Source organism: Schistocerca gregaria, chromosome 1, assembly GCF_023897955.1.
Source record: "Schistocerca gregaria isolate iqSchGreg1 chromosome 1, iqSchGreg1.2, whole genome shotgun sequence".
Taxonomy (NCBI): Eukaryota; Metazoa; Arthropoda; class Insecta; order Orthoptera; family Acrididae; genus Schistocerca; species Schistocerca gregaria.
Window position 1 is genome coordinate 1582326 of NC_064920.1, and position 21927 is coordinate 1604252.

General features: G+C 41.6%; 1 protein-coding gene across 1 annotated transcript in view; it reads left to right on the top strand.

Annotated features, from left to right (window-relative positions):
- The window catches only part of LOC126318536 (protein flightless-1), a 155812-nt gene that overhangs the window by 76627 nt on the left and 57258 nt on the right, over nucleotides 1-21927 (top strand). The window contains exons 10-11 of the mRNA XM_049993407.1: nucleotides 8195-8441; nucleotides 20400-20585. Of these exons, the coding sequence (XP_049849364.1) occupies nucleotides 8195-8441; nucleotides 20400-20585 (433 nt within the window). The remainder of the gene's footprint in view (nucleotides 1-8194; nucleotides 8442-20399; nucleotides 20586-21927) is intronic.

The following is a 21927-nucleotide window of genomic DNA, read 5'->3' on the forward strand; positions in this document are numbered from 1 at the left end:
AGGATAGATCTCCCAATCTGGGACTGAAGTATGCTAATATTTCCTCACCAAAATGAAATCATCTGATTTCTAAAGCTATCACTAGGAGAAATCCATGTTTAGTGATGCCGTGAATATTAAAGAAAAGAAATTGCCACTGCAGTAACCACTCTCCACATTCAATCCTCATGCCCAAACTATAAAATCCAACCAAAAGACCCATGTGTGCATCATTTGTAGTCTCACCTGTGGATGCTTTAGACTGATCTGTGCATTCCAAAGATCCTCTCAGTGCTGTGCCCATCAGAGACTGAACTGAGTAACTTACTCTTGAATTCAAGACTGGGTACAGTCATAAGATTGTCTTGAAAAATATCAGTGATGTGTTCACTTTCCATTCCTTTATTTAAATATGGCCACTCCTAATGTGGAGTCAAAAGCCTTTTATAGATGGACTTCTTCAGTACAGACTACAGGTTTTTCTCTTCTATCACTGACACCATACCTTCCCAGCCACAGATATGACTGATGTCTTCACAGCAACCCAGGCAAGGGACCCTCAGACAGGATGCTATCATCCAGTGCCAGATGTACCTCAGTTTATTTAACAAGGTTTAAACTCCTCCCACTAATCTTTCCTCATTACTTACAAGATGACACCTCAGGTTTGTGACCAATTATAGCAGATCTATGAAACAAGCGGTTCGGGCAACAAGTGGTGTGAGTTCATCATTGCATTGCTGATAGCGTTTGCTTAAACTTATGGACTGATTTTCTTTCAAGTTCATGAACATTTATTTTTATCTGTTATTACTTTTATGTTGTAAGTTCATGTACTGACATGTTCCATGACCTTGGAGATTAGCTCCTCAGGTTGGTCCTATGGAACTTGACATGTAAATAAATAAATTCATAATTACAGTACAAAACACAGAAGAGACTTTAATATGGTCAGCAGGATGCTGACATTGCAGCAAATAGCTCATATATCAGGGGAGTGATATGTAATTATTAACTGCCAAATGAACTCATACCATTGTTTTGGACTAATGTTAAAATGTGCTCAAACAATTGCTTGTATTAAAATGAACAAATGTCATGTAACTAGAATGAATTTGCCCTGGAAATGTGATTATAAACATCCTCAAATGATAAATATCTGTACTGTTGTAGTACAGAACTTGAAGTGTATGACTTTGGCATGCAAATACCATACATATCATGGCACGGCGTTTGCACATAACAGTGTGTGTCAGGAGGAGAAAATTAAATTTGCAGTAGAATATAAAACTTCTCTGTGAATGGTAGACTTGACAGGGATGCTTATCTACATGGAAATTATTTTTACTTCACATATTTTCTTCTTCATATTCTTGTGCACTTTTACATGTTAGGCCTGTCAGCCCATTCTGTCCTCAGTTTCATTTTTTAACTGGTCATCCTGTGTGCCTCTTTCCTTTGTGTTTGTATTGTAAGGTCATCTGTCAAATCCCTGTTTCTTTCATTCATTCTACATTTTCCTCCCAGTCTGGTTTGTGTTCTTCTATTGTGTCATTTGCTGTAAAAATAATCACTTCTTGTCTAACGTTTTCATTAGGAATCATGTTCACCTTATAGTAGACTTTGATTGCTGATAAACATTCCATTTCAACCACCTAAACATGGCTGGAATCTTTTCTCTCCATAACGCAGGATTCAGTGCCTTACAGTAGAAAATGTGTAGCTTTTATCCCACAATTTAATTTTTGTTTCTCTTCATATATTTTTTAATGTTCTGCTTATAGTGGCACACAAACTTTATATCTCTGGAATTTAATATCTGCATTCTTATCTTCTGCTTCTACATCTGCATCTATTCTATGTGAACCATCATGAAGTGCATGGCAGAGAATACATCCAGTTGTACCAGTTATTAGAGTTTCTTCCCATACCATTCATATATGGAGTGCAGGAGTGTACATATTGTAATTGTTCTAATCTTGTCCTTACAATCCCTGTATGCGTCCTATATAGGGAGTTACAGTATATTCCTGGAGGCATCCTTTCAAGCCAGTCCTTGAAACTTTGTTCGAAAACTTTCTCGGCATAGTTTACGCCTGTCTTCAGGAATCTGCAAGTTTAGTTTCATCAGAATTTCCGTGACACTCCCATGTGTCAAAGAAACCTATTATCATTGATGTTGCACTTCTCTGTATATGTTTAGTATCCCCTGTTAGTCCTGTTTGATGTGTGTTCTACACACTTGAGCAATACTCTAGAATGGGTCACACAAGTGATTTGTAAGCAATTTCTTTTGTAGACTCATCGCGTTTTCCCAGTATTCTACTGATAAACCAAAGCGTACTACCTGCTTTACCCATGACTAACCTTATGTGGTCATTCCATTTTATATCCAGGAATTTGTATGAGTTGGCCTACATTAACTGTGTCTCATTGACGTTATAATCATAGGAACTATGTTTTTCTTTTTTCATTTTGTGAAGTGCACAATTTTACATTTATGAACATTTAAGACAAGTTACCCATCTTTGGATCACTTTGAAATCTTATCAATATCTGACTAAATATTTATGTAGCTTCTTTCAGACAGTACTTCGTTATAGATAACTGCATCATCTGCAAAAAATCTGAGATTATTATTAATATTGTCTGCAAGGTCATTAATATACTATATGCACTTCAAGGGTCCCATCCAACTCACTTCCCTGAGGCATACCTGAAGTTACTTTTACATCTGATGATTACGCACTGTCCATGCACACATGCTGTGTCCTTGCCATCAAAAGCTCCTCAATCCAGTCATAAATTTCAGTAGAGATCTCATATGATTGTACTTTTGACAGAAAGTACTGGTGTGATACTGAGTCAAATGCTGTTTGGAAATACTGCATCTATGTAGGCATGACAACCAACAAGCTGTCTATCCTCATGAACGGCCACCGGCAAACTGTGGCCAAAAAACAAGTGGACCACCCTGTTGCTGAATGCACTGCCAAACATGATATCCCTCGTCTCAATGACTGCTTCACAGCCTGTGCCATATGGATCTTTCCCACCAACACCAGCTTTTCTGAATTGTGCAGGTTGGAACTTTCCCTGCAATGCATCCTACGTTCCCGTAACCCTCCTGGCCTCAACCTTCGTTAGCCACTGTCCCCACCCATCCAGCCCCTTGCCTGTTCCCATTCCAGCACTACACAGCCATCATTTCACCACCACATCTAATCTTTTAATTTCTCTCCTTACTGCTACTTACACACACCCCCCTCCACCCCCTCCGCACCTTCTCTCATGCCCTCCGTCTGAACTGCAACACTTCACTGTCCACCACTCCCACCACCATACTATCCCTCCCCCTCCCCGTCTGTCTCCTTACCCCCACCCAGTTGCCACTCCCATCACGCTCTGGTGCTGTTGCTCGCAGTGTAGTTTCAGCTCTCTGAGACTCCAGACGTGTGAGCAAGTTGCGTTTGCGTGAATGTGTGCGTGCGTGTGTGTATGTGTGTGTGTACTGCTGACAAAGGCCTTAATGCCCGAAAGCTACAATTGTGTGAATCTTTATGTTGTGCCTATTGCGAGTCAGCATCTCCACTGTACGGTGAATTGCAATGTACCTTCTCTGGTATTGTTACATTCCATACTGGATTTTCCACTGTTTGAAAAGCTGAAATTCCTTACTCTATTTTCAAATGTCCCTTGACATGGGAAACCTAGGAGAATTCCGCCGCTTTATTCCTCATACCCTTAAAAAGATGAGTTAAATGGTTGATAATGTTAGTGGTGTTGAGAAATAGCTGAAATCATTAAAATTGATTGAAGCTCCAGGGCCCAGTGGAATCCCTATTAGATTCTATACTGAATTAGGGGCAGAGTTAGCTCCTACTTATAACTATAATCTTTCATAAATCCCTTGAACAGAAAATAGTGTCCAGTAGCTGGAAGAACGCATATCACACCCATTTACAAGAGTGGTAGTAGAAGTGATTCATGAAACTACTGCCCAACATCCCTGAAATCAGTTTGTTGTACAATCTAAGAACATAATCTGAGCTCAAACAAAATGAGATATCTCAAACAGAGTGACCTTCTCTGTGCCAGCCAGTATGAATTCCAGAAATATCAATCACACGAAATCCATCTCTCACGTTTCTTCCATTACATAACGAAAGCTGTGGATCAAGGCAGTCACATAGATACAGTATTTCTTCATTTACAAAAAATAATTTGTCTTGGTACCACATCTACACTTACTGTTAAAAGTACGAATATATGGAGTATCAAGTGAAATTTGTGACTGGATTGAAGAGTTTTTGGTAGGAAAGACACAGAAGTTATCTTGGATGGAGGGTCATCATCAGATGTGAAGTAACTTCAGTTGTGTCCCAGAGAAGTGTGTTTGGTCCCTAGGTGTTCATGCAGTATATTGATGACATTGCAGACAATAGGAATCTCTCACTTTTTGCAGATGATGCAGTTACCTGTAATAAATTACTGTCTGAAAGAAGCTGCACAAATATTCAGTAAGATTTCAAAGTGGTGCAAAGACGGGCAACTTGGTTTAAATGTTCAGAGATGTAAAATTATGCACTTCACAAAACAAAAAAAGTATCCTATGTAGAAAATAAGCTTTGTTGTTTGTTCAGCACATATTAAACAGTGGAAACTTCAGGTAGGAAAAGATAGATTGCTACTTACCGTAAAGATAACACACTAAGTTACACACAGGCACAATTAAAAGATGCTTACATGTAAGCTTTTGGCCACAGCCTTCGTCGGAAAATGGGAAACACACAACATTCATCCACACAAGCAAGCACACCTCATGCACATATAACCTCCAGCTCTTGCAGCCTGGGCTACAATCCATCACCTGGAGTTGGCAGTCACATGTGTGTGAGGTGTGCTTGCTTGTGCGAATGAATGGCGTGTGTCTCACTTTTTCCATTGAGGGCTGTGGCCAAAAGCTTGTGTGTAAGCATCTTTCAATTGTGCCTGTGTGCAACTTAGTGTGCTATATTTATGGTAAGTAGCACTGTGTCTTTTCCTACATTGTCAGTATGTAGTTAATTTCATTAAGGTTTGTGAACAAGACCATCTATTCTGGTCCTACCCTCGAAAACTAAAGGATACTTGGCTATACTTCTGTGCATTACATAACTGTTACTTATGTTTAGAGTCAGCTGTCACACATTGTGATGTAATTTACTCCGTGGACTTCACTTATAATTTTTTTTATTCCAGTCATTATTAATGTATTAGCACTGTAATTGTGAAACTGTTTTTAATTTACAAAAACATAGAAAGCAATAAAATTAACTTATTGTTTTTTCTTTCACAGCACAGCTGTGGTAGTAAAATTTTTGGTCTTTGTTAGCTTTTACTCTAACAGATGACTCTAAGCTGACTTTAATTGTCCTGAAACTTTGTCAGTTTTAGCAAACAGGTACAGATTTCTGCTCATCCTGCTTGCCAGATTATTTATGTACTGTATCTAGAAAATAATAGGGATCCTGTCAGTCGGCCTGGAACAATCCTGATGAGACCCTTGTCTCTGATGAACACTCACCAACAAGGACTACAGACTGGCTTCAGTTATTTAAGAAGTCTTCGAGCCAGTCACATATCCGTATGCTTGCACCTTTGTTAACAGTCTGTGATGGGGTACCATGTCAGATGCATTTCAGAAATGTAAGAATATGGAATCCGGCTGCTGCCCTTATCTGTAGTTCGCAGTATAATACATGAGAAAAGGGCAAGCTGAGTTTCACACAAACAATGCTATCTAAATCCGTGCTGTAGATGGACATAAGCTTCCCAGTCTCTAAGTAATTTATTGTGTTCAAACCAGTATATGTTCTAGGATTCTGCAGCAAACTGATGTTAAGAATATTGATCTGTAATTTTGTGGTCCATTCTTTCACCCTTCTTATATAAAGGAATCACTTGCACTTTTTTTGCACTGGGTGAGAAATTCTCAATAAATGCAAACTAAGTAAGGAGCCAGTGCTGTGGAGTACCCTTTGTAAAACCGAATTGAGATTCCGTCAAGACCTGGTGACCTACCTATTTTCAACTCTTTCAGTTATTCCTGTATGCCAGGTATGTTTATTACTAAGTCATCCATATGGGACCCTGTGTGATGGTCAAGTGACGTTATATTTGTATAATTCTCCTGCATGAATGATTTCTTAGACACAACAAGACTTGTTAGTGAGTGACTGGATGGAAGCCGTAGACCAACACAACAGTTTTACATAGGATCAGACTCCCAAAAAATTTGGGGTTTTGCTGTCATGATCATGAGACAGTTGAGTACATACAGGGTGTTCCAAATATGACAGGTATATTTGAAACGGCAATAAAAACTAAATGAGCAGCAATAGAAATACACCGTTTGTTGCAATATGCTTGGGTCAACAGTACATTTTCATTCGGACAAACTTTCGAAATTACAGCAGTTACAATTTTCAACAACAGATGGCGCTGCAAGTGATGTGAAAGATATAGAAGACAACGCAGTCTGTGGGTGCGCCATTCTGTACGTCGTCTTTCTGCTGTAAGCGTGTGCTCTTCACAACGTGCAAGTGTGCTGTGGACAACATGGTTTATTCCTTAGAACAGAGGATTTTTCTGGTGTTGGAATTCCACTGCATAGAACACAGTGTTGTTGCAACAAGACGAAGTTTTCAACGGAGGTTTAATGTGACCAAAGGACCGAAAAGCGATACAATAAAGGATCTGTTTGAAAAATTTTAACGGACTGGGAACGTGACGGATGAGCGTGCTGGAATGGTAGGGCGACCGCGTACGGCAATCACAGAGGGCAACGCTCAGCTAGTGCAGCAGGTGATCCAACAGCGGCCTCGGGTTTCCGTTCGCCGTGTTGCAGCTGCGGTCCAAATGACGCCAACGTCCACGTATCGTCTCATGCGCCAAAGTTTACACCTCTATCCACACAAAATTCAAACGCGGCAACCCCTCAGCGCCGCTGCCATTGCTGCACGAGAGACATTCGCTAACGATATAGTGCACAGGATTGATGACGGCGATTTGCATGTGGGCAGCATTTGGTTTACTGACGAAGCTTATTTTTACCTGGACGGCTTCGTCAATAAACAGAACTGGCGCAATGGGGAACCGAAAAGCCCCATGTTGCAGGCCCATCGTCCCTGCATCCTCAAAACGTACTGGTCTGGGCCGCCATTTCTTCCAAAGGAATCATTGGCCCATTTTTCAGATCCGAAACGATTACTGCATCACGCTATCTGGACATTCGTCGTGAATTTGTGGCGGTACAAACTGCCTTAGACGACACTGTGAACGCCTCGTGGTTTATGCAAGATGGTGCCCGGCCACATCGCACGGCCGACGTCTTTAATTTCCTGAATGAATATTTCGATGATCATGTGACTGCTTTGGGCTATCCGAAACATACAGGAGGCGGCGTGGACTGGCCTCCCTATTCGCCAGACATGAACCCCTGTGACTTCTTTCTGTGGGGACACTTGAAAGACCAGGTGTACCGCCAGAATCCAGAAACAATTGAACAGCTGAAGCAGTACATCTCATCTGCATGTGAAGCCATTCCACCAGACACGTTGTCAAAGGTTTCGGGTAATTTCATTCAGAGACTACGCCATATTATTGCTACGCATGGTGGATATGTGGAATATATCGTACTATAGAGTTTCCCAGACCGCAGCGCCATCTGTTGTTGACACTTGTAACTACTGTAATTTCGAAAGTTTGTCTGCCTGAAAATGGACTGTTGTCCCAAGCATATTGCAATAAACGGTGTATTTCTATCGCTGCTCGTTTAGTTTGTATTGCCGTTTCAAATATACCGGTCATTTTTGAAACACCTTGTACAAGAGATAAATGAATTGTTGAGCGAGTTTGCGCATTGTTTCAATAGTGATGATTTTGATGTTGAAATGCCAAGCCAGAAATTATCTGTAGTTTTCGTTTGAGAGAAATTCACCCAGCTGCAGTTTGTGAAGAGACTAAAAACCCTTATCTTTAAAAAATATTTGATGCCCTTTCTGATACCAATGATGCATGTACACTTGACTGTAGACATATTGTTTATCTTACTTACTTTCTTGTGAGCTTAGGTTTAATTTATGATTTAACTACTAGTACATAAAATTTATGGATGTAAACTCTCAGATTTTCATTATGTTTTTGCATATTTTTTTTCTTTTTTCATTTTCAGACCTAAGCGCTGGGATGAAAGTCTTGAGAAACCACCTTTGGATTATTCTGAAATCTTTGATGAAGATGCTGGACAGATACCTGGTGTAACTATTTGGGAAATAGAAAATTTTCTTCCTAATCAAATTGAAGAAGCTGTGCATGGGAAGTTTTATGAAGGAGATTGTTACATTGTTCTTAAAACAATAATTGATGAGACTGGTTCTTTATCCTGGCAGATATATTTTTGGATTGGAGAAAAAGCAACAGTGAGTTTTTAGAGCTCTTACTTCTTTGGTAGATGTTCTAACAGCATTCTGAAATATAAAAATGTGAAGTAGATGCAGACTTGTGACTGTCTGTATAACAACTTGTTCTCCACTGCAGTAGTTTACATAAATATCAGAAGCCATTTGCTTCAGTCAGTTCACCCTGGCCAAAACTTCAGTTCAGAAAAAAAGAATTGTACATCAACGTGAATCACACCATTGATTTAAAATGTAAGAGTCCATTAGTTCCAATAACAAATTTTCGTTTCGACCTTTAGGTTTCATAACATCTTGCTGGCACCAGTGAGTAGTTCTGTCAGGTGCTAGTAGTCTGCTGTAGTGTACCTCACTATTTGACAGTGCTGGACATTGGTCATAGTGAAATATTAACCAACCAGAAAGACATCTCCCAGGTTAAATATTAAATCAATGTTGTATGGCTAACTGTTCATACAATAGCTACAAAAACCTCAATAATGTGCTCTGTAAATGTTTTGGCAGAGAGTATTGTCTGTACACATCTGTAACTCTGAAGCCCTGCCCCATAGTGGCTTCTATCAGAACATGACAGGAAAGACAAGGTGATAGGCAGTTACCCATACTGTTGCAGGGAATCGTAAAAATGAGTGATGACATAATAGCTATATAACGACCTTCAGGAAGTGAAATGTATGGTATTGTTAATAAGGCACCTGTAAAAGTAAGGGGGAACATTACCTTGAACTAATGATTTCTTCATTGGGGAGAAGAAAGGGATATGTTGAGTAAGTTTATAAGGAAGGCAGTTCACTCATCCTGGGATTTGCCCTTTTAACTTTCTGTAATATCTGTCACTCCTACTTGATGAATGAACTGTTACTCCTGAAAGCTGTGTTCCTTTCATATATGTCTTATCAGCAGCACTGTACATTTTGCAACATAAAGGTGAGGTTTTTTGATTGAATTTTCCTGTGACACACTTACATATAGAATGATCATTACCAAGTCATCCAGTCTTTGTAAAATAATTGTGCATTAAAAAAAAAAAAATCCTTCCCCACGAGATTCACACACATCATAGTGTGCTAGATTCAACTCCTAGTGCGTACAGTTCTACATAAGAACTGACAGAAGTCCTGCCAGCATAATTGCATGTAACATCTGAAATTGCCAGCAAAAGCAACCACATTGCGTACACTGTATTTTATCCTTTGATCTGCTGTACATTTATGCATGATGATATGCATGTGTCCCCTAGAATAATATAAGGAAAGGGTAGATTGCTACTCACTATAAAGATGAAATGTTGAGTTGCACACAGGAACAACGAAAAGACACGTTAACACACTTAGCTTTTGGCACTAACTTTCTTCAGAAAAGGACATAGCAGTTCGGATGGTAAATCATTTCTTGTCGACAACTCCTTCACTTTTGTAGATGAATTTTTTTTAACAATTGGTAGCTTAGGAAAAACTAATATTTATGTGCAATATGACTGAAAAATAATGTGTTAATATTAAAACTGACTTGTTACACATTATTTTAATCAAAAAGTCATTGAGATCATACAAGCAACATGTAGCTGACTCAATAACTAGATACCAATCTCATGTATCTTGTCACAAATTGTTGAACATACACTACTGGTCAAAAGTTTTCGATTGTCCGTGATGAGAACTATATACTTTATTTCAGTTTTCAAACACTTCATACAAACTAAATAGACCAACCAAAAATGTTTTCTCTCATCGTCATGAAGTACTTATATGTGTTGTGTCGTTTTGAGATATATGTGTTCAACTTGACATTACAACAATTGGCGATGAGGTGGTGGATTTTTCCTTTTCAGCGTTGACCCACTAGTTTCCATGGCTACTTTCGAGCAACTATTGTAAGGTCTCATTGAACAGCAAACGCTTCTAACATTGGCGATTTGCAATTTCGTCGCAGCATCAAATGTGAGGCGTTTCTCGTCGTTGTCTATACCTCCTTTTCCTCCTTACGACGAGACGGCGGAAGACTGGTCTGATTACGAAAAACATCTTTGACAGCACTTCTTGGCATTTCATGTCATGGACAAACAAACATGTAAGTCTCTGTTCCTTTCATGGATTTCATCTCAAATGTATCAGTTGTTGTCGCAATTGGCTCCTTTGAAAGATCTGCGTCTTTGTCCTTTGCTGAAATGTGCTTACTTCTGTCTGTCTATTTTCAAAAGCAAACGCATGTGGTAGCCTCTCGTGTTGCCTTTTATCGTTGTCAAAAAACTGCATCAAGCATATCGCTCGTGGGCTGCTGAACTTCACAGCCTCAGTCGAAAGGATCAATTTGTTATTGACGTTCACAAAGAATCCTATGCCGATTCCATGGTACGGGATGCTATTATCCAGTCGGCGCCCGACAAAGAATTTTGGCAACGTGCCCTTCAGTTGGCAAATCCGACTCTAGATGAAGTCCTCTCCATCTCGCAGTCTTTTGAAATTTCTCACACCACTGGGGCGCAAATAGAGGCGTGGGGTGACGTCGGGGAAATACAACCTCTGTGCATTGTTGACGACGCGTGCGGTGCGTCCCCGTCGGCCGACGTGGCTGCAGTACACTCCCACGCACAGCCTCGGACTAGCCGTAAACAACCCTCTAAGAAACTGCAGCAAAACCTCCGGCAACGTCCTCCATGTCTACGGCGTTTTACGAAACATTCACGGGGAAATTGTCCCCAACATTGGGCCGTGTGTCACAATTGCAAAAAGAAGGGTCATGTGTCTGCTGTTTGCAAATCCAACCGCATACATGACGTTCATGACCGTGATGATGATTCTGTGTTGTCTGTCAATTGCACTTCTTCCCTTTCAGTCCAAATCCTTGTTAGGGATGTTCGCATGCAGGTGGATACTGGTTCTGCTGCCACTATCACTAATACTCAGACGTATCTTCAGTTGGGTTCTCCACTCCTATCACCTGTCACTCGGCAATTATGGACGTACAATAAACAGAAGTTTTCTTTCTTGGGACAATTTAATGCTGAGGTATCTTACAAATCCGTCGTTCGCACTGTTCCCATATTTGTGGTCGACCAGAGTAACGCAGAGAATCTTTTTGGTTTCAATGCCTTTCACGTTTTTGAGTTCTCCATAGATGGCTTTCTCAATATCGTCTCTGATGCTATTCCTTATGCTCTATTGGATTCCTTGTTGACGACATTTTCATCCCTTTTTTCTCCTGGGCTAGGCCGTGCAAACGATTTTGAAGCTCATCTCACCCTCAAACCCACTGCTGAGCCTAAGTTTTTTCGGGCTCGGCCCATTCCTGTGACCCTTCAAGACCGGGTAAAGTGGGAGCTGGATCGTCTCACTGCTTACGGGGTCTTGCTTTCTGTCACTTCCAGTGAGTGGTCCTCTCCTGTTGTTGTCGTTGCTAAGCCCAATGGTGATATTCGTCTCTGTGGCAAGTTTAAAGCCACTGTAAATGCACAATGCCTCATCGACACTTAACCTATACCCCGACCTGAAGAATTGTTCACTAAACTTGCGGGAGGCCAGTATTTTTCTAAAATTGACCTGTCATAAGCTTATCTTCAACTTCCTCTCAACGCTGCTTCCCGGCAGTTTCTGATCCTGAACACGCCTTTCGGCCTCTATCAATACTAAAAATTGCCATTCGGGGTTGCCAGTGCCCCTGCTCTCTTTCAGCGATTCTTGGAACAGTTATTGCTCCCTGTCCCTGGGTGTATAAATTACATGGACGACATTGTTGTCACTGGCTCCACCACTGAAGAGCATCATCAGAACCTCCGCATACTTTTTCATGTCTTACAGACTGCCGGTCTTAAGTATAATCTTCAGAAATCACAATTTTTTCAGGCCTCTATCATGTACTTGGGGTTTCAACTCTCTCGGGATGGTATTCGTCTGCTTCAGCAAACTGTCGCTGCGATCGATGCCCTTCCTCGCCCTACGTCTGTTATGGAACTGCAAGCCTTCTTGGGGAAAATAGCATACTATCACAAGTTTTGACCGTCTGCTGCTTTGGTGGCTCAGCCGTTGCATCGCCTGTTGCATAAAAAGGTGCCTTTTCACCGGTCCACGTCATGCGATGCAGCTTTCCAGAAATTGAAGACTATGCTGAAACAGGCCCCGTGCCTGGCTACTTACCGACCTGGCCAACATTTTGTTCTTACCACGGACGCTTCTCAATACGGGGTCGGTGCAGCCCTTGCGCACCATTTTTCTGACGGCTCTGAACAACCCATTGCTTATGCCTCCAAAACGCTCACGGATGCCCAACAAAAGTATTCTCAAATTGAAAAAGAAGCTTTGGTCATTATTTATGTTCTTCATAAGTTTGGTGTTTTTCTCTATGGGACCAAATTTCATCTTGTTACGGATCACAAACCACTAGTTTCCTTGTTTCATCCATCATCATCATCATCATCATCACTTCCCGACAAGGCTGCACACCGCCTCCAGCGTTGGGCTCTTTACTTGTCTCGTTTCAATTGTGAGGTTCATTTCCGTCCGACGGCTCAACATGCGAATGCTGATGCACTGTCTCACCTTCCCATGGGTCCTGATCTGGCATTTGATAGGGATGAACTTTTGTGTTTCCACCTGGATGTTGTCGAGCAGCAGGTTGTGGACGGGTTCCCCATCACCGGGGACCGGCTGGCGGCTACTGCGGGTTCTGATCCTACCCTCTCTCGGGTTTTACACTGTATTTGGAAGGGGTGGCCAGATCGTCTGTCCACTAAGACTTCTGACCCGTTACGGAACTACTATGCTTTGTGCTGCCGCCTCACAGATAGGGATGGTGTTATCCTCCTTTCCACTGACAATGCTTCGCTGCATGTTGTAGTACCTGTGTCTTTGCGTGCTTCGGTCTTGCGCCTCCTTCACCACGGGCACTGGGGTGTGTCTCGTACAAAATCTCTAGCGCACCGTCATGTGTACTGTCCTGGCATCAACTCTGAAATAGTACAAATGGTCACTAGCTTCGGCCATTGTGCTCTACAGGCCGCCGCCCCGAAGTCATCTTTTTCAACGTGGCCTTCGTCTGAGATGCCCAGGGAGTGCATTCATGCTGACTTTTCGGGACCCTTTTTAGGTACTTATTGGCTCCTCGTAATTGATGCCCACTCTAACTTTCCCATCATTGTCTGTTGCACATTGCCTACCACTGCCCGCCTACCATTCGCTCGCATTTTTTCTTTGATAGGCCTTCCCTCTACTCTTGTTACTGATAATGGTCCGCAATTTGTCTCTTCCGAATTTGCGGATTTTTGTGCTCGTCACGGCGTTATGCATGTCACGGCCCCTCTGTTCCATCCACAATCAAACAGTGAGGGTGAACGACTGGTCTGCACATTTAAGGCTCAGATGCAGAAACTCCTGACTTCTTCTGTTGCTGATGATGCGCTTCTCCAATTTCTGGCATCTTACCATTTCACCCCCATGGGCGACCACAGCCCAGCTGAGCTCTTACATGACCGACAGGCCCACATGCTACTTCATCTTCTGCAGCCTTCCACCTCACGGCCATGGGTGTCTTCACTTGGCCGGTTCACTGCCGACGACTTTGTCTGGGTATGGGGATATGGCAGGCGGCCAAAATGGAGTGCTGGCTGCATCTTATGACACCATGGCCGACACTTGTATAAAATCCAGATGGACACGAGTGTTGCAGTCCGTCATTCAGACCAACTTCGGTCTCGAGCGCCGGCAATGCCTGTTCCGAATGCCGCTACACCACCTTCGGCTCTACCTGACACTCGGGATCTTGGCATCTCTCATTATTCACAATGCAGCCCTCTCACCGGCATCTCGGTGCCAGTACAAGAACTGACGCCACCAGGAGACGTGCCCATGCAGGAACCAGATGACCATCTTCTGTCGGAGCCAATCTCCTCGCCTCCTTCTCCTATGGGCGCTGACACATCACCCATGTCTCCTGTTATATCAACTGGACTTACCACAATGGGCGGATTGGTGCACGGGACCCCAGCAGATTCGACCCCTACATCCCCTGTCATCTTGACCCGTTATCATTGGCAATACTTCCGTCCATACGGGAAGCCGCCTCCTCCTCGAGACTTTACAGCCAGTCAAACAATGCCTATGGACGTTAGCAATCTACAGGCCACCTACATTAAGACCAGTGCAAAAATTTCAAAGGGGGGAAACATGTTGTGACTCGCCAATCATTCAAAGTGCCGCCTCTCAATTACGCGCATCCTCTACATGCGGCGCTGTCTGCCCGCCATGCAGCAGCTGCGCCACCTAAGCGGCCAGCCGAGCAGTGGTCGCTAGACTTGGACTCAGGGCTCATTCGAATGTTACTGTGTTCACGTGTCTTGCTTTGTCAACTTGCTCAGTGACTTATACATCTTGTATCGTTTTGAAATATATGTGTTCAACTTGATGTTACAACAATTGGATGATCTTAAGTTTCTGATTTCCCTGTCAAGTGCATCCCATGAGTTCTGTTGGATTGAAGTCAGGTTATTGACTTGGTCAAATATCATTCTTCTGTTCCTCACATTTCTCTTTTCTATTGACCTATCCTCTGCATAATTTAGAAGCATGTTTGCGATCATTGTCCTGCTGCAGAACAAACCCACTACCAACAAGTCTCTTTCAAGGTGGATTGCATTGTTGATCAGTGTTCTCTGCTAGCATTCCCTCTTTAATGTTGCATTAATTTTCAGTGGATCACTGACTTTATCACCCACAAAACATTCCCACACCATGACTGACCTGCCGCCCTGCTCCACCATTTGCGTCACATGCTGACTCTTTGTACGTTCTTAATGTAGTCGATGAACATACATTCAATGATGGCTTCCAAATTCCACACACGCAGATTCGTACATGTACCATTGTTGTACACTTCAGTTTTTTTATTTTTGTCTCATTGCAACCATAGCAAAAGTTTTTTGACTGCTATACACCCCTTTAAATCTTGTTCACGAAGACAGCGATGTACTGTTGAGACATAGATTGAAACTTCTCGCATACTATTTACTTAATCTCATATTTCAGGTGCAATATGAGTCTCTTGACATTTATTCTGTGTGCATTTGAACTGATATTTCATTTATGGTTTTACTCAGGGTCTTACAGATTGTGAAACTTTTGCATTGGCACTAGTTTACCTGAACCACTGCAATGTAGACACTGCTCTAGATTTAGCTACAACTTTTGTTGCTGTTGCCAACTAGAATAGCTTTTGTTTTGCAGAGCTACAGGTATAGCACATTTTTCAATTCCAGTCTCCTGCTTCTCTCTCCTTTGGAGGCTATACGGCTTGAACCTGTCGAGACATACAAACCACATATAGATGCACTCAGTGCACTGTAAACTACCACAGAGTGATTGCTGCATGGACAGCTGAAGGATTGAGGCCTGATCAAATAGAACAGTCTTCTGTAAAGGAACACTAGTTTTGTTGTGGGTAATCATCAGTGCCCCTCTATGCGAACAATCAGCCAATTACATAACAAAGCTACCTAGTCTTTACATGTTTGTATTTGTTTTATTGAGTCGGATTATGATAGAATATTCAATTCATTTTCTCCTTTTATTAAGTTTCACACTTATGTGCTTTTATGACTATTTGACGCTGTGTATCTCCATTTTCTTCTCTTGTAACATGTGTCCATCACCAGAATTTCCATTTTCATGCATTACAGTTTTTCTTTCTTTTTACAGCCACCTTCTTTTCGATGCATTAACATCTGCCTACGTCCAGTCCTCTTATTGTTGTTTCTGTTACCCCTCTTCCCTTCTAGTTTTTGTAACTGTAATCTGTCTCTCTTTTCAATATTCGGTTTAGCGCCCTCCTTCATAAATCATCATCATGTTTTGAATATTTCTTCTTGTCATTGTGTTTGTTTCTCATGGTCTATACATTATTTTCTTTTCTCATCCCCATTCTAGATTATACCTTGTCCCATGCAACTTAACTCTTGTCTTGGTTTTCTAAACTGAATAAGCCAATTTCCGGGTTGTTCCTTTGTATAAGTCTTGACCAAATTACTTCCCAATTCTTCCACAGTCTGTGATTATGCTCTGTTTGAAATCATCATTTTTGATGGATGTTAAATCTTAATCTTCCTAACGCCTGCTTTGTTCTTACAGTTCTGTGTTTCTCTGAAGTGTTGCAAGTTCTCAGTTGCTCCTTTTACCCTACACCCTTTGACTTTCTTATTCACTACGCACCTCACTATTAAGATCATATATCTGATTATGGTTACTTACAGCGTTACTCACAGCCATGTAAGCGTTTTCAGTGCTGTAATCAAGGGGAGATGAGCTGATGAGAGGTCTGCAAAGATGTAACCAGGATTTTGTCAAAGGCAGGGGGGGAGGGGGGGGGGGGTTCAGTTTCTTAAAAAGTATCTGACAAAGACTCATGTTTTTCATTTATTCTGAAAAATTCCATCATTTTATTTGAAATTGATCTTGGAGTTTTTACCAAGTGAAAATATAATCTCTTGCTTAGATGTGCTGTACATTGGCAAACCACTAAGAAGCAGTCGTGCTCCAATTTCCCTTTACTGTCCGAGTCATTTTACACTCTTCTTCTCTCAGTCTGGATTTGAGCTGAGGGAGTGATTAAGAACAAATGGGAGCTAACATTTTGGGCACCATGATTATTACTGATAGAGCTTTTGGTATAAATAATCTCTGTTCGACAGAGAAGCTAGAATAATTTTTGATAGTGAAAACACAAGGAATCTGTAATTATTTAACCTAGATCTACATCTACATGGATACTCTGCAAATCACATTTTAGAGCCTGGCAGAGGGTTCATCGAACAACCTTCACAGTTCTCTGTATCTTGTATAGCGCGCGTAAATAATCAACAACTATATCTTTCTGTACAAGCTCTGATTTCCCTTATTTTATTGTGGTGATTGTTCCTCCCTATGAAGGTCTGTGTCAACAAAGTATTTTTGCATTTGTAGGAGAAAGTAGGTGATTGGAATTTCATGAGAAGATTCCGTCGCAACGAAAAACTCATTTCTTTTAATGATGTCCAGCCCAAATCCTGTATCATTTCAGTGACACTCTCTCCCATATTTCGCAATAATACAAAATGTGCTGCCTTTCTTTGAACTTTTTCGATGTACCCCATCAGTCCTATCTGGTGAAGATCCCACACTATGCAGCAGTATTCTAAAAGAGGACGGACAACCATAGTGTAGGCAGTCTCCTTAGTAGGTCTGTTACATTTTCTAAGTTTCCTGCCAATAAAACGCAGCCTTTGGTTAGCCTTCCCTGCAACATTTTCTGCGTTCCTTCCAATTTAAGTTGTTCGTAAGTGTAACACCTAGGTATTTAGTTGAATTTATGCCTTTTAGATTAGACTGATTTATCGTATGACCAAAGTTTAACGAGTCCCTTTAAGAACTCATGTGGATGACCTCACACTTTTTGTTATTTAGGGTCAATTGCTACTTTTTGCACCATTCAGATATCTTTTCTAAATTGTTTTGCAGTTTGTTTTGATCTTCTGATGACTTTATTAGGCAATAAACGACAGCAGCATCTGCAAACAACTGAAGTCGGCAGCTAAAATTTTCTCCCAAATCATTTATATAGATAAGGAACAGCAAAGGGCCTATAACACTACCTTGGGGAACGCCAGAAATCACTTCTGTTTTACTCGATGACTTTCCATCAATTATTACAAACTGTGAGCTCTCCCACAGGAAATCACAAATCCAGCCACATAATTGAGATGGTATTCTATAAGTACACAATTTCACTACAAGCCGCTTGTGTGGTGCAGTGTCAAAAGCCTGCTGGAAATACGGAATCAATCTGAAATCCCTTGTCAATAGCACTCAACACTTGATGTGAATAAATAGCTAGTTGTGTTTCACAGGAACGATGTTTTTAACTTACTGGTATACTCTGTTCTTGTTAATAAGCCTCACTGCTTCTTCTGAACCTGTAAGGTGGTATATTTTTTATTTCCCTTAATTTTATGTCATGATTTCATACCCATTGACATTTGGGTGCATATTAATAGTTTCAGCCTGAGCAATGTCAAATGGTTCAAATGGCTCTGAGCACTATGGGACTTAACTGCTGAGGTCATCAGTCCCCTAGAACTTAGAACTACTTAAACCTAACTAACCTAAGGACATCACACACATCCCTGCCTGAGGCAGGATTCGAACCTGCAACCGTAGCAGTCTCGCGGTTCCGTACTGAAGTGCCTAGAACTGCTCGGCCACCGCGGCCGGCTGAGCAATGTCCTTAAAAATGTTATCAATCAGGATCCTGCTATCTTGCTGCATGGGAGCTGGGAAATTTACCACTGAAATCAGACTGAAAGAGCCGAGCGATGATTCCGGTTCATTTTTACTGTCAGAAACAAAAGAAATCTACATTGAAGGGAAGATTAAAAAGAAGGGCAGGCCATACAGACACCAGGTCAAGAGTGACAAGTGATCCCTGTGATCTTGAAAAGGACACAGCCAAGTTTCTTCTCTGTTCGTCTCGCATAAGCGCTAACAGTACGTGGGTATCTTTCATCCTGGGACCTGAGTGGCCTGCCCTTCCTTTTTAACCTTGCTCAACCTATCCCTCTCACCTCCATAAGGAAAAAAGGATAGTACCAAAAGTGTAAAAGAAATTTCAACCCCAGAAGGTCAGGCTTTGGTTACCTATTATTGTTTGCTGAAGTGAGGGACATGCTACCCGAGATATTTCCCACCCCACCTGAAGTTGTGTTCTATTGCCCACCAAACCTCCACAACTTCCTATTCCATCCTTATGCCATACCGAATCCCAGCCCCTTGCCACAGAGATCATATCCTCGTGGAAGACCCAGGTGCAAGACCTGCCCAATCCACCCACCCATCGATTCCTATTCCAGTCCTGTCACAGGTTTATCATACTCCATCAAGGGCCGGTCCACCTGTGAAAGCAGCCATGTCATTTACCAGCTCTGCTCCAATAATTGCACAGCTTTTTATTTCGGTATGACGTACCAACAGTATGTACATCAGGTTGAATATCTACCATCAGACCGTGCTGTGCCCAAGAGCAAAGGAGACCACCACCCTGTGGCACAACATGTAGCTGAACACAACACACTTGATTTCAAGGGCCGATTCACTACCTGAGCCATCTGGATCTTTCCCTCCATCACCAGCTTTTCTGAATTGCACAGATGGGAGTTATCCTCACAATTATCCTGGCCTCTACCTATGGTAACATACTGTCCAGCACAACGTCCACCCAACAATTTCCAACCCCCCCCCCCCCCCCCCCCCCCCTTCCTCCGTTCCATCATTCCTCCTCATTATCATCTCCCACCCTGTATATTTTGTACCCTCTGCCAAACTGCTCGCCCATCTTTCCCGTGCCTCTCCTTTTTCACTCATTCTTCTCCCCACCTCCCGGCCTCCACAAACTCCTGATAATGCACCTGTTGGCATTCTAGTCTCTGCACTCTCTCCCTTCTCACACACTACTATCCCTTCTCCTTTCCCACTCCTTCCAGATTGCTGCTTGCATCCCACATGATAGCTGCCTGAGATGCTGGAGTTGGTGGTCATTTGTGCATGAGGTGTGTTTGCTTTGTGTGTGAATGGTGTCCATTTCTCTTTTGCTGGTGAAAGCTGTGGGCAAAAGCTTTATGTAAATGTCTTTTAATTGTACCTGTCTGCAACTTAAGGTGTCTTCTTTATGGTAAGTAGCCGTCTGTCTTTTGCTACATTGTTGATATTCATACCTGGAGTTTTCATTGTTTGATTTTTTACCTTATAATTTTGTATGTATCTCAAATGAATTTTGCTTTTGGTAGCATTAAGTACTTTATTTTGTTGTGACAAAAGAAAAATATTCTCAACAGACTTGAAAATACTTGTGTTGTACTAAGCTCTTATATGATTTCACTGTAACAAAGATAAATATTTTTTATTTTTAATACAGTTAAAACAAAATACATATATTTTCGGTTCACAGCTGGACAAGCGTGCCTGTGCAGCTATTCACGCAGTCAATCTGCGGAACTTTCTTGGTGCACAGTGTCGTACTATACGAGAAGAGCAAGCTGACGAGTCAAATGAATTCCTCAACTTGTTTGACACAGATATCACATATATCGAGGGTGGTCGCACGTCGAGTGGTTTCTTTACAGTGGAAGACACGGTAAGGATGAAAGTTAATACAAATTTTGATCAAGAACGTCATTACAGTATACTTCATTCATTACTACTGTACATGCACTGATTTCTGGACACTGAGGAAGTGGTGCAAAAGTATTTACAACCTAACATACTTTGTGTAGTGTCCAGAAACTATTTAGTATAGTATGAGTGGTGATAATAAGGGATGTGAATCCCCTGTGAAGTGATGCAGAAGTCATGGGCTGTCTGTGGTGTTGCTAATCGTGGTGCCCATGAGCCCCACGGGAATTTGAGCGCCACTCATCTCACCGCAACAAGAATCCGTGAATACAGGCTGCAAAGTGCACACCTGACAGCATCCAAATGTGCTCTGTGGAACTTGAATCTTGAGATTTAGTTGACTATTCTGTGCACTGGATTGTGTGCCTTTGAAGAAGAGTCCAGTGTGGCCAGAATGTTAATACTTTTAGGGTGAAATCATTATCTATTGCTCTAGTTTAATGTTGTATGTCTAGTTTAATGTAGTACGGAAGTGTCATGTATTTCATTGCTGTAGACAGGAGCAATCATAGATGCACATATCCAGATATTGCCAAATCTGAGGACATCTCTGTCATTACAGATTTGTTGCTCGATAATGGGTTATGGTTATTACCAAATCAAAATATTTCTCTCATTTTGTTAATTAAGTTGAGTTTCGTACACAAACTACTTTGGCAATTGTGATTCTTGAGTTTCTCCCGGCATATTTGATAATTAAAATATCCATGAGTGTACTGCCAGTCTACAGTGTCCAACAGGCACAATATTTCGGCGATCATACATGTCCCCATCACCTGATGGTCCCTATTCACATACATATGATCTTATTGGTGTTTTCTGCTCACACTAATAGGGTTGCAACAGAGGCAGTATGTTGTCAGTATGGGGGTGTCATTGTATTCTTCAAGTACAATGCAGCAAATATACTGTATTTACTCGAATCTAAGGCGCTTTAGAAAAATTAGACTTGAAATCAAAGAAAAAAAATTTCCCAAATCTAAGCCGCACCTGAAATTTGAAACTCGAAATTCAAGGGGAGAGAAAAGTTTTAGGCCGCACCTCCAAATCGAAACAAAGTTGGTCTATTGTAATATGAGACACAATTTATGTAGAATAAATGGCGATACAGCTACAGTAGTTTGGTTCGAATCCTAAGCTTAACAGTTAAGCTTTACCAGGTAGCCATTGCTATGCGTCAGGCGTGCTTCGTCTGGTTTGAATCAGTTACTTATTTTTATTTGATCTGATAAGTGCCGTTCTCTTTGTTATAGGTGCTTACATCACTCTAGGCTGAAAATGCGTTATTGTACTGTGTCGTGCAT